We start from the raw sequence: 11,553 nt of genomic DNA, 5'->3' as shown, positions 1-11,553 counted from the left end.
TGTCCAACCAAACCAGTCTGGTTTGGATAGAGACAGGAGAGCATTCATGGCCCAGACCTGCTAACCTGGCCCTGGGGGCTCAGGTGGTCAGCGAATGGATATTGGGAATAGATCCAGAATATTTCCTTGTTTGCTTTTTCATTTCAGATAGCCCAGACTGGTCTTGAACTCAGTATGTAGCCAAGGATAACTTTGTATTTCTGAACATCTTGCCTGTACCTCCTGGGTATTGGGATTACACGCATGGATTACTAGGCTTGGATTATGTGGTTCTGGGGATTGAGTCCAGGGTTTTGTGGATGCAAATACACTCTACTAACAGACCTATGTCCTAGCCTCACCCTTTAAAAATTTCTCATTGCATGTGTGTGTGTGTGTGTGAGAGAGAGAGAGAGAGACAGACAGACAGACAGACAGACAGATTTACTCTCAAGCCCAGGCTGTGCTGGAATTCTATGTAGCCCAGGCTGGCCCCAAACTCTCAGGCTTCCCTTTGCTTCAGGTTCTCACGGGCTGGGGTTGCAGGCCTGGGTTATCTACGAGCTTAGATCTAGGTTCTTTGCTGCTCTAAGTCCTTACGAGTGACTGGAGAGGACAGAACTGGGTACCAGATTCTTCAAAGAAATCAAGATTTGATGAGGCCCTCCTTGTGCCTGTCTTCATCCTGGGCACCCTGGAGGTGACATTTCCCACCCCCACCCCCGACCTTTGCTACACCCTTGTGAGGCAAGCACTGTCATTAGCCCTCTAGAGATTTGGCAATAGAGACCCACAGAGGGGAGGGTTATATGTAGAGGGTTCATGACTGGAGGTCAGTCAGATCGTCCGCTACTCTAGGGCCTTGAGGTGGGGGTGCAGCAGTCCTGTCTTAGGACTGAAAGAGATCAATGACCTCTGAGATAAGGAGTCTCAGAGACAGGACACAGACGGTTGGCATGGTGGGCTGTGTGAGGAACGCCCCCACCTCCCAGAATAAGGCCTTCAGCCCCCTAGGTGGAAACAATGACACAGTCAGCTCCCAATACCAAGGCTCTGACATCAGGAGGTGGGGGTGGCCAGAGTATGTGTGGGGTGCCACGCCCCTTGGCAAGCCCCCGTGGCCAATGGGACAGGCTTGGGAGAGCCCGGGGCTGGATTCTGGAGCTTCAAAAACGTGTGAGGAGGGAAGCCGGTGCAGAAGGAGGCTCAGCCGCCTGTTGCTTCCCAGTGTCATCTGCACCTCCGCTCTGCCAGCGCCCTGGCCAGCATGTCTTCTGCACATTTTAACCGAGGTCCTGCCTACGGCCTGTCTGCTGAAGTAAAGAACAAGGTAAGGTTGACAGGGACGGACAAACGCTCCATGGGGACAGAGCCCTGTTCCCTGAACCCCCTCCTACCTGTGTCATGTGTCCTGAGAAGATAACAGGTAGGAGCTGTTTTTGTCTTTGCCGAGCCCTCAGCTACTGGAGGGGTGAAGTGAGGGGACCCCACGATCTATAAATAGAAGTAATCAGAGTGCTGCAAAGCTTCCCACCTGCTCAGAGTTCTTGGTCACATCTTCTTGTTCCCGGGAGGGATGTAAGGTGAAGGGACAGATTCCCGACCTTTAAAAATAGCAACTCTGCCTGACTGCAGAGCTAAAAGATATTGAGACAGCATCTTCCTGCCATGGATGGGTAAACTGAGGCCTAGAAAGGAGAAACAAGGAGCTAGGGCGTCAGGTAAGGCAAGTGCAAAGCCAAACCGTCTCCACAGCAGCGGGATGGGCAAGTCTCTCAGGACAGGGGACTGCTGTCAGGGGGAGAGGCTGTCCCATTTGACAGAAGGGAACACTGAGGCACTTTCTTTCCAGGGTCCCACAGCAGGAGCTGTGGGGAGCGAGGAGCAGGGATTGGGACCTGGATCCGGTTGGGGTATCCTGGGGGCTGGAGTTCAGGGAGTGTGGGGGGCGGGTGCTCTGCCGGAGACCGATGGCAGCACCGCCCCCTCCCCCCTCCAGCGCCGGCCCCAGAGTCGCAGAGGAGCCGCCGCGCCTTATAAGGCGGCCTTGGGCAGCCCGGGCCCGCGCTATATAAGGGCCGGTTTGCTTTATAAAGCCGGGCTGGTGAGGAGGGGGGCGGCAGGGCTGGGGCCAGGTGAGGGGCTGCATCCCTCCTCTCGGCATGCAGAAGTGAAGCATCCCTCTGTCTCGCCGCCACCAGGGGCTGGGAAGCTAGCACGCAGGGGGATTGCAGAAAGAGCGAGAGGCAGCCTTGGAGACAGGGGACAGGAGAGCAGGCCGGCCAGGCGGGAGATCAGGGCTGAGAGGCTGAGAAGGGAACGTGCGGAATCCCACCCCTACCCGGGAAGGTGGGATCAAAGCGGAAGCTACAAAAAGGGGGGCATAGCCCCACAGCCGTCAGGACAGGTCTTCAGAGATGGGGCCCCCAAGACGGAGTAAAAGATAATGTAGAGAGTTGGAGACAGACCAAGTGGGCTGAGGACAGACCTAAAGAAACATGGCAGTCAAGGTAGAGCTGGGACAAGATGCTCTCGTTTCTAACTAGAGGTTGTATGCATGATGATGACCTGGGACTACACCGCAGAGGCAGCTGTGCGAGGGACTCCAGTCCCCGGGGGCTTCTTCTTAGGATTCTTCCCCACCCCCAGTTTAAGGCATTTCCCCTTCCAACAGGAGAGTGGGGAGGGCCGGGTCAGGGGACGCTAAGCCCCAAGTTTGGCTTGGAGGGGAAACCGAGGAGCCAAGCGCCGCCCCCACCCATCCCCCAGCTTCAAGGATCTGGCTTTCCATCCCCTTCTTGTCTATTCATTGGTGCCAAACCTCAGAATGCCCGGAATGGCCCCCTGGGCAGGTGCCACCTCAGCCCTGGCCCTCAGCCTCCCCCCCCCAACACCCCTCCCCTACTGTGGACACTAAGACAGGATTGCCTTAGTTGGGATGAGGTAGGAGATCCGGCCGATCCGGGCTGGGCTGGGCCCCCGGAAAGCCAAAGCCACTATTGCGCGGGCCCTCATCACCTGCCCTGCATGCCCGTCTCCTCCTCAGCTGGCCCAGAAATACGACCATCAGCGCGAGCAGGAACTGAGAGAATGGATCGAGGGAGTGACAGGCCGGCGCATCGGGAACAACTTCATGGATGGCCTCAAAGACGGCATCATTCTCTGCGAGTGAGTGGGGTTCTTAGGGTGCAGGCCCTGCCCCTAGCCCAGCAAATAGCCCCCCCAACATCCCCTGATGATCCCAAGCCTGGAGCTGGAGTTAGATGCTGATATTTGATACCACCCCCATTCCTTGAGACGCCAAAGGGACTCCCCCGTGCCGGTTTCACAGGCAGAGATGACAAGAGTCTGAAAGGTTGCATCAGAAGGTGGTGGCGCACTCCAGTAATCCCAACACTCTGGGAGGCAGAGGCAGGTGGATTTCTGAGTTGGAGGCTAGCCTGGTCTACAGAGTGAGTTCCGGGACAGCCAGGGCTACGCAGAGAAACCCTGTCTCGAAAAACCAAACCAAACCAAACCAAACCAAACCAAAACAACAACAACAACAATAACAACAACAAAAACAGTCAGGGAACACCAAAGCCCAGAGGCAGTGTTACAGGGACATTATTCAGCTAGCACACTCTACAGGGCAAGCCTGTCTATGGATTCCACATCAGAGCTAAATGACAATAGTGGCTGTTTATCACCAGTTTTAAGGACATTAGGGTGACATCACAGGAATTTATGTAGACCATAGCTTCCCGCTGCCCTCATCACTGGGGGAAGAAGAAAATCCTCACCGTGGCCTGTCGTATGCCTGTGACCTCAGCGCTGGCCAAGCTGAGGTAGGGTTCAGAATTCTAGGTCAGCACAAGACCCTGTCTTCTAAGACCCGGAAAGCTGGGTGGGGAAGGTGGAGCTCTCTCCTAGCACGCAGGAAGCACTAGGTTCATCTCTTGCACAGTATAAAGCCAAGTACTGTGGTGTAAGCCTGTAACCCCAGGCACGTTAGAGATGGAGGTATCAGAAATTCCACGTCCCTCTTGGCTCCACGCTGAGTTTGGGGCCACAGGCTATAGGAAAGCCTGCTTTGCAAAACAAAACAATGTAACAAAACAACACCACCAGGCCCGGGGAGATGGCTCAGTCAGGAAGAGGCTTGCTGGGGTCTTGGATTTGAATGCTAAAACGGAAGGCAGGCTAGAAAGGTGGCTTAGCCTTGACAGCACCTGCTCCGTGATCAGAAGAACAGAGGTGGGGTCCCAATGTCTACACAGCGAGCGAAACAGCCCTGCAAACGCCAGCAACCCAGGCTCAGAGGGCAGGAAGGACAGGAAGAATATTGGGGCCTGAGGGCTTCCAGCCCCGCTGAGAAAAGTGAGACCCAGGTGGGGACAGACCCTGCCTCAAAAGGATAAGCAGAGAGTGACAGAGGAGGACATCCAATGTCACTGTGTAGCCTCTACACATGTGAACAGAGGTACACACACACATGCGCACGTATACACACACCCACAAGCACACGTGCACACACACCCACAAGCACACGTGCACACACACCCACATGCGCACACACATACACATTTTTATTATATCTATTTACTTGTGTGCACACCTGTGTGTGTGCCACAGCGTGAGTGTGGACACCGGAGGACAACTCCCAGAATCAGATCTCCCCTTGCACCCATGTGGGTCCTAGGGATCGGACACAGGTGGTGGTCAGGCTTGGTGGCACACGGGCAGAGCCCAGGGGTTCACTGTCCTGTCCAGTCTTGCCTATTTGGTAAGCTCCAGGCCTGGTCTCAAAAAATGAGGTGGAGGTTAGAGAGACATCTCGCTGGGGACAGGCCCTGCTGTGCAGGCCTGGCTGCCTGAGCTCCATTGCTGACTCCATTGGGAAGATGGAGAGAGGACAGAATTCACACAGCTTTCCCCTGACTTCCACACAGGCACCCCATCTCACGTGCCCTCCACCCCCCCCCATCACTAAGGTGAAGGGCACCTGAGGGGTCACAGGGGAGACTGGGCCCTGGCCTCTGCACACACAAGCTGCACACACAAGCACACAGCAATAGTAAGAGAGACTCCTGCAACTCCTAGCACCAGGCACAAGCTCTTCTTTGTACACGTGTCTGTGAGTGTGAAATGGGGCACACATATCGCATGTGTGCAGATAGAGGTCAGAGGGCAAGTCGTGGGAGCTGGTTCTCTCCTCTTACCCAGGATTTGAGCTCAAGTCACCAGGCTGGCGGCAAGTGGCCTTACCCGCTGAGCCGTCTTGCTTGCCCTCTTCTGTGACAAACAAAACAAGGGCTGGGGAGATGGCTCAGCGGTTAAGAGCACTGATTGCTCTTCTGAAGGTCCTAAGTTCAAATCCCAGCAACCACATGGTGTCTTACAACCATCTGTAATGAGATATGACACCCTCTTCTGGTGTGTCTAAAGATAGCTACAGCATACTTATATATAATAATAAATACGTTTTTGGGCCGGAGCAAGCAGAGGTCCTGAGTTCAGTTTCCAGAAACCACATGATGGCTCACAACCATTGGTACATCTACAGTGTTCTCATATACATAAAATAAACAAATCATAAAAGCAAAGCAAAGCAAAACAACCAAGCCAACTATGTTTATACATGTGGGTGGTTTGGCAGCATGTGTGTCTTCCCCTGGACGAGGAGCCAGTGCTCTTCACCGCTGAGCTGTCTTTCTAGTTCCTTCTTTTATTTTTTTGCAGACAGGGTTTCGTGTAGCAGAGGCTAGCCTTAAACTCCTCACCCTGCTGCATCAACCTTCTGAGTGCTGGGACTTCAGGCTAACATGACCACACCTAGACATCCCACTTCCCCCTAACACTGGGCAAGCCTGGACCTTGGGGCCTGTCTGCTTCTGAGTCTGACACCCTGAGTTATAGCTTGCCCTTGGGAAACTTCTCAGGGGTGCGGCACGCCTCAGCTTCCCCAAGGTCCAGATGATAACAGGTGGGGCTGTTTACCTTATTTCATTCCCATCTACCAGAAGCAAGGATCCGGGACATACTGGTGTCCTGGCTTACAGAGAGCTGACTTAGGCTTGGGTCCAGAGACAGGGCTGAGGTCCTCCAGTCTAGGACATACGCCTGGGCAAGGCTGCCTGAGTTCCAACCCCTGCACAGCTAATGGGCGGACCAGCCATTCCCTTAGTTATAGAACACATTTATTGTGCCGGGCGGTGGTGGCGCACGCTTGTAATCCCAGCACTTGGGAAGCAGAGGCAGGTGGATTTCTGAGTTCGAGGCCAGCCTGGTCTACAGAGTGAGTTCCAGGACAGCCAGGGCTACACAGAGAAACCCTGTCTCAAAAAAAAAAAAAAAAAAAAAAAAAAAAAAATCCAAAAACCAAAAAACAAAACTAAACCAAAACAAAACAAAACAAAAAAACCCAAAACTCCTGGTGTATACAGGCCTTTGCTCTAGGCGTGTGCACAGTGAGCCAGACTCCATGTGGAGCCTGCAGAGGGAGCTCTGGTGCTAGTGGGCAAATCCTGTTGGCTCCATACCCAGCAATATTATCATCATGATAAGAAAAGGTGATCAACCAGCCAACCAACCACACAATCACACTCATGCCTGGAGCAAGAGAGAACAATGAAGAACACGCAATGGGCTGGTGACCGGCTCAATGGATGCAGGCACGTGCACCAACACTGCCAACCTGAGTTCAATTCCCAGGACCCACAGGTAGGAAGGAAAGAACAGATTCCTTGAAGTTGTCCGCTGACTTGTGTGTGTGTGTGTGTGTGTGTGTGTGTGTGTGTGTGTGTGGTTGACACAAGGATTTCCTGGCTGGCAACTGGGTCTAGCTGCCCTCAGTTGCGCCCACCATTAGTGTGTGCTAGGTACAAAAGTAGCCCTTCCAGCTGTCAGCTCTGCCACCCAGCTTGGATCCTGAAGCAACCGGGACTCACCTGCCCCGCTCCCCACTTCTCTTTGCTAGATTTATCAACAAGCTGCAGCCGGGTTCTGTGAAGAAGGTCAATGAGTCAACCCAGAACTGGCACCAGGTAAGTTCAGAAACGACGCACTGGTTTGTTTTCTGTTTTAGTACTGAGGATTGAACCCGGAGCTGTGAGTGTGTGCTAGGCCGGGGCTGCACAGCCCAGCCATGCCTCAGCCCTTCTCTGGGGGAGTCTAGGCAGGGGCTCTACTTCAGAACCACACTCCACCCCAGATTCCCGTCGTTGGGTTTGTCAAAGCCTCTTCCCACAGACAGAGGAGTTCCAGGACAGCCAGGGCTACACAGAGAAACCCTGTCCTCTCCAGTCTTGGTCCTCTCCTACTTGTTTGGGACAAGGTCTCCATCTCTCCACTGTTTTCCTCTGGGACCCGAACTGAGCTGGCAGTCTCTGAAGTTCTGAAGTGAGGATTCTGTCCCTGCTTCTGGTCTCGCCTGTAGGAATCCGAGGATTTTAGACGTTCACGCCCTGTTTCAGGCTTTTACTTGGTTTCTGGAGATTTGAACTCTGATCCTGACACTTGTTTTTTGTTTTTTGATTTTTTTTTTTATTTGGTTTTTTCGAGACAGGGTTTCTCTGTTTAGCCCTGGCTGTCCTGGAACTCACTCTGTAGACCAGGCTGGTCTTGAACTCAGAAATCCGCCTGCCTCTGCCTCCTGAGTGCTGGGAGTACAGGCATGTGCCACCACCACCCGGCTTGATCCTGACACTTGTACAGAAAGTGTTTGCTTGTTTGTTTTGTCTGCTGGTATTTCTCACCCAAATCACCTTCCTGGCTCCTACTTTTTAATCTGAGACAATGTCTCATTGAGTTCCTGCTTCAGCCTCCTCAGAGGGATTCCTTTTAATGTACTTATCAGTGTGTGTGTGTGTGTGTGTGTCTTTGTGTGTGTGTGTGTGTGTCTGTGTGTCTGTGTTTAGTGCCCACAAAGGCCCGGAAGAGGCATTGAATTTTAGTCAGTCCCTTGTCCCCTAGCCTCTCAGCAGCCCCGCCCCCCAATCTCTGACATGGTCTCTTTCCCTACAGCTGGAGAACATAGGTAATTTCATCAAAGCCATCACCAAGTATGGGGTGAAACCCCATGACATCTTTGAGGCCAACGACCTGTTTGAAAACACCAACCATACACAAGTTCAGTCCACTCTCCTGGCTCTGGCCAGCATGGTGAGTGTGGGGCTGGGCCAGTGTGGGGCAGGCGCTGGCACTGGGCTGAGGTCTGATATCCATCGGGATACTTAGGCCCCTGAGCCTCACTGAGGGGAGTCCCTGGCGGAAGTGCGGCCTACCCTGCCGGAGGCTCACCCGTGCTTTCTCCTTTCCTCCTTGCAGGCCAAGACAAAAGGAAACAAAGTCAATGTGGGGGTGAAATACGCAGAGAAACAGGAGCGGAGATTTGAGCCGGAGAAGCTGAGAGAAGGCAGGAACATCATTGGACTGCAGGTGTGGCCCCTGCTTCACATGGGCTGCTCTGGGCTGAGGGGAAGGCAGCCCAGACCCTGGAGGCTTTGGGGCTCAGAATATCAGTATGGACTGGGTGGGACACCAGACTGCCTTAGGGCTCTGTTTACCAACTTGCTCCCTCTGCCCATCGTCCTAAGTAGGTCCTGATCTTACAGACCCTTCAGGTATTTAATTTTACCTGTCTGAGTGTCTTCCCTGCATGTATATTTATGAACAACCTATGTACCTAGACACACTGAGGCCAGAAGAGGCATCGGATCCCCTGGAACTAGAGTTATAGACCATTGTTAACAGTCGCGTGGATGCTGGAAGCAGACTCAGGTCTTCTGTAGGAGCAGCCAGTGCTCTTAAACACTGAGCCTTCTCTCCAGCCTCTAGATCCTTTTAACGATCATTTTTATATTTGCCTGCAAGCATGTATGTATGCGTGTCATGGTGTGTGTGGTACCCACAGAGACAACAAGAGGATGTTGTGTCCCCTGGGGATGGAGTTGAGGATCGCTGTGGGTGCTGGGAGTGGAACCTGGATCCTTTGGAAGAGCAGTCAGTGTTCTTAACCACTGAGTATCTCTCCATCCCTTCCACACAGAGAAACTAGGGTTTGCAGAAGGAAGCCCACTACTCTCCTCCTCCGGTGTCGGGACGGAGCCTAGGCAAGCACACTGCCTCAGTCACGGCTCCAACCCCACTCACTTTCCTTTTGTGTGGCTGTGTCTGCGGTTGTGTGTGCACACATCAAGGTCAGAGGTCGCAGCCATTGTCCCTCCTCAGGAGCCATCCATTTTGCTTTGTTTTTGTTTGTTTTGTTTTGAGACAGGGTTTCTCTTTGTAGCCTTGGCTGTCCTGGAACTTGCTATATAGACCAGGCTGACCTCAAACTCACGGAGATCTACTTGCCTCTGTTTCTAAGTGCTGGGATCAAAGCTGTGTGCCTCCACACCCGGCCATCTTGCTTTCTGAGACAGAGTCTCTCAGTGGGTTTTCTAGTTTGTATTCTGAGGTAATAAAACACTAACCGAAGCAATTAGTAGGAAGAAAGGGTTTGCTTGGCTTGCATTTCCACGTCACGGTACATACTGGGGAGAAGTCAGGGCAGGAGCTCTGGCAGGAACTGAAGCAGAGGCTGTGGAGACCATTGCTTTCTGGCTTGCTTTCCATGGCTTGCTCGATTTTCTTGCATAACTCAGAACCACCTGGCTAGGGATAGCACTGCCCCGTGGGTTGGGTCCTAGGCAAGCACTTGAGGCAGGGTCTCCTATAGTCCATGTTGGCCCTGAATTCACTATTCAAAGCTAGCCTTGGGCTTCTCTTTTGATCCTCCTGCCTCTACCTCCCAAGTGCAGTTTTTGTCCTGACACAGGGTCTTCCTACGTTGCTTGGGCTGATGCTGTTGCCGGAGGCGAGGCAGGCCTTTCCCGTGCTGTCCTCCGTCCTTGGGATCACCATCCAGGAGATGGGACTCCGGACCTGTGCTGGCAGCCCCAGACCAATCTACCTCCCTTTCTCGCTTATTTTATTTTATTTTATTTTATTTTATTTTATTTTATTTATTTTGGGTTTTTTTGGATTTGGTTTTTTGAGACAGGGTTTCTCTGTATAGCCCTGGCCGTCCTGGAACTCACTCTGTAGACCAGGCTGGCCTCGAACTCAGAAATCCGCCTCCCTCTGCCTCCCAGAGTGCTGGGATTACAGGCGTGCACCACCACCGCCTGGCTCATTTATTTTATTGCTTGAGACAACTTCTCACTATGTGGCCCAGGCTGGCCTGGAACTCACCATAAAAATCAGGCTGCCTTCAAACTCACCACGATCCCCCTGCCTCAGCCTTCTCAGGTTCTCTCCTTTCACTATGTGGGCCCCGTGGGTCCAACTCAGGTCATCAGGCGCAGAGGCAAGACCCTTTACCCACTGAGCCATCTGTCCCTCAGGGCCTGACCTTAAACTTCGAATCCTCTCAGGATTACAGCTGTAGTTCCCTCGGCCAGGATTCCAGTTGACAGGATGTGGGTCACACGTTGGACCTAAACGCCTGGTCATATAATATCTCCACTCTGTTTCTGGCCTCCTGCTCTGGTGTCTCACAGGGATACCCTGTAATCCGTATTGATAATTACTCTCTTTCCTAGATGGGCACCAACAAGTTTGCCAGTCAGCAGGGCATGACGGCCTATGGTACCCGGCGTCACCTCTATGATCCCAAACTAGGTACAGATCAGCCCCTGGACCAGGCCACCATCAGCCTGCAGATGGGTACCAACAAGGGCGCCAGCCAGGTGTGTAGTCAGTGGGACACCCCGTGAGATGCGGTGGGGGAGGAGGCCAACCCCTGCCCCTTCCCCCTTGCCCCCTCCCCCACCCCGTGGCTTGAACAATGTTCCATCCTTTAGGCTGGCATGACTGCACCAGGCACCAAGCGGCAGATCTTTGAGCCAGGTCTGGGCATGGAACACTGCGACACACTCAACGTGAGCTTGCAGATGGGCAGCAACAAGGGAGCCTCCCAGAGGGGCATGACGGTGTACGGGCTGCCTCGCCAGGTGTACGACCCCAAGTACTGCCTGAACCCGGAGTACCCAGAGCTGGGTGAGCCCGCCCACAATCACCACCCGCACAACTACTACAACTCTGCCTAGGGGCCCCTAAGGGGCTGGCTGCTGCTCTTGGCTGGACCCAGCTGGCCCAGCCAACCCCATCTCCTGCATGGCGTCCCCCCAGCCCCCTGGCACCTGCCTATAGGGTTACAGTTTGGGGAGATCAGGCCGAGGGGGGCAATGGGAAGAAGGGGGCCCCTCATCCCAGGAGCTTTCTCGGGGCCCAGCATAGAATCGGGTGTCCCCAACAGTACCCAAAAGAAGCACTGAGTAAAGCTATTTCAGCTGCCCCCCCTTACTCCCTCACAAGCAAGTACCGTACTCCCAGAACCAGAAACCCTTCAAGCGAAGCCCCCAGAAGCCAGGCTTGGCCTGACCCCTGCCCCATTCCTGCAACGGGGGCAGAATGCATGCCGGGAAGCGCAGAGGACACACGCAGTTTGGTTTTGCAGTGGCTGGCATTTGTGGATGTGACAGCAGCGTTTGTAACTTGGACACTTTCTTTTTCTATTTCACTGGAGCACAATAAATGGCTGTGACGTCA

The 11,553-nt window shown here is 53.5% G+C and overlaps 1 protein-coding gene across 2 annotated transcripts; it reads left to right on the top strand.

Moving 5' to 3' along the window:
- Positions 1-1,157: 1,157 nt before the first annotated feature.
- Cnn1 (calponin 1) lies at positions 1,158-11,553 on the top strand. Of its 2 annotated transcripts, none has more exons than XM_052188837.1 (7): positions 1,158-1,309; positions 3,026-3,147; positions 6,938-7,004; positions 7,984-8,121; positions 8,287-8,397; positions 10,545-10,691; positions 10,806-11,553. In XM_052188837.1, the coding sequence occupies exons 1-7, from the start codon at positions 1,247-1,249 to the stop codon at positions 11,049-11,051; spliced, it is 894 nt and encodes a 297-aa protein (XP_052044797.1). In that variant the 5' UTR covers positions 1,158-1,246; the 3' UTR covers positions 11,052-11,553. The 2 variants fall into 2 exon arrangements, with proteins under 2 accessions (XP_052044797.1, XP_052044798.1); XM_052188838.1 differs by lacking the exon at positions 1,158-1,309 and adding an exon at positions 2,419-2,489.

This window comes from Apodemus sylvaticus, chromosome 7 (genome assembly GCF_947179515.1).
Source record: "Apodemus sylvaticus chromosome 7, mApoSyl1.1, whole genome shotgun sequence".
Lineage (NCBI taxonomy): Eukaryota > Metazoa > Chordata > Mammalia > Rodentia > Muridae > Apodemus > Apodemus sylvaticus.
The sequence above is the reverse complement of the archived record's forward strand: the minus strand, read 5'-3'. Positions and strand labels throughout refer to the sequence as shown.

Excerpts from the sequence above, each read along its gene's own strand:
- Cnn1 (XM_052188837.1), top strand. The coding sequence starts at position 1,247 with ATGTCTTCTGCACATTTTAACCGAGGTCCTGCCTACGGCCTGTCTGCT. Across the intron at positions 1,310-3,025 it reads CTGCTGAAGTAAAGAACAAG|CTGGCCCAGAAATACGACCA; the intron begins GTAAGGTTGACA and ends TCTCCTCCTCAG. Across the intron at positions 7,005-7,983 it reads CAACCCAGAACTGGCACCAG|CTGGAGAACATAGGTAATTT; the intron begins GTAAGTTCAGAA and ends CTTTCCCTACAG.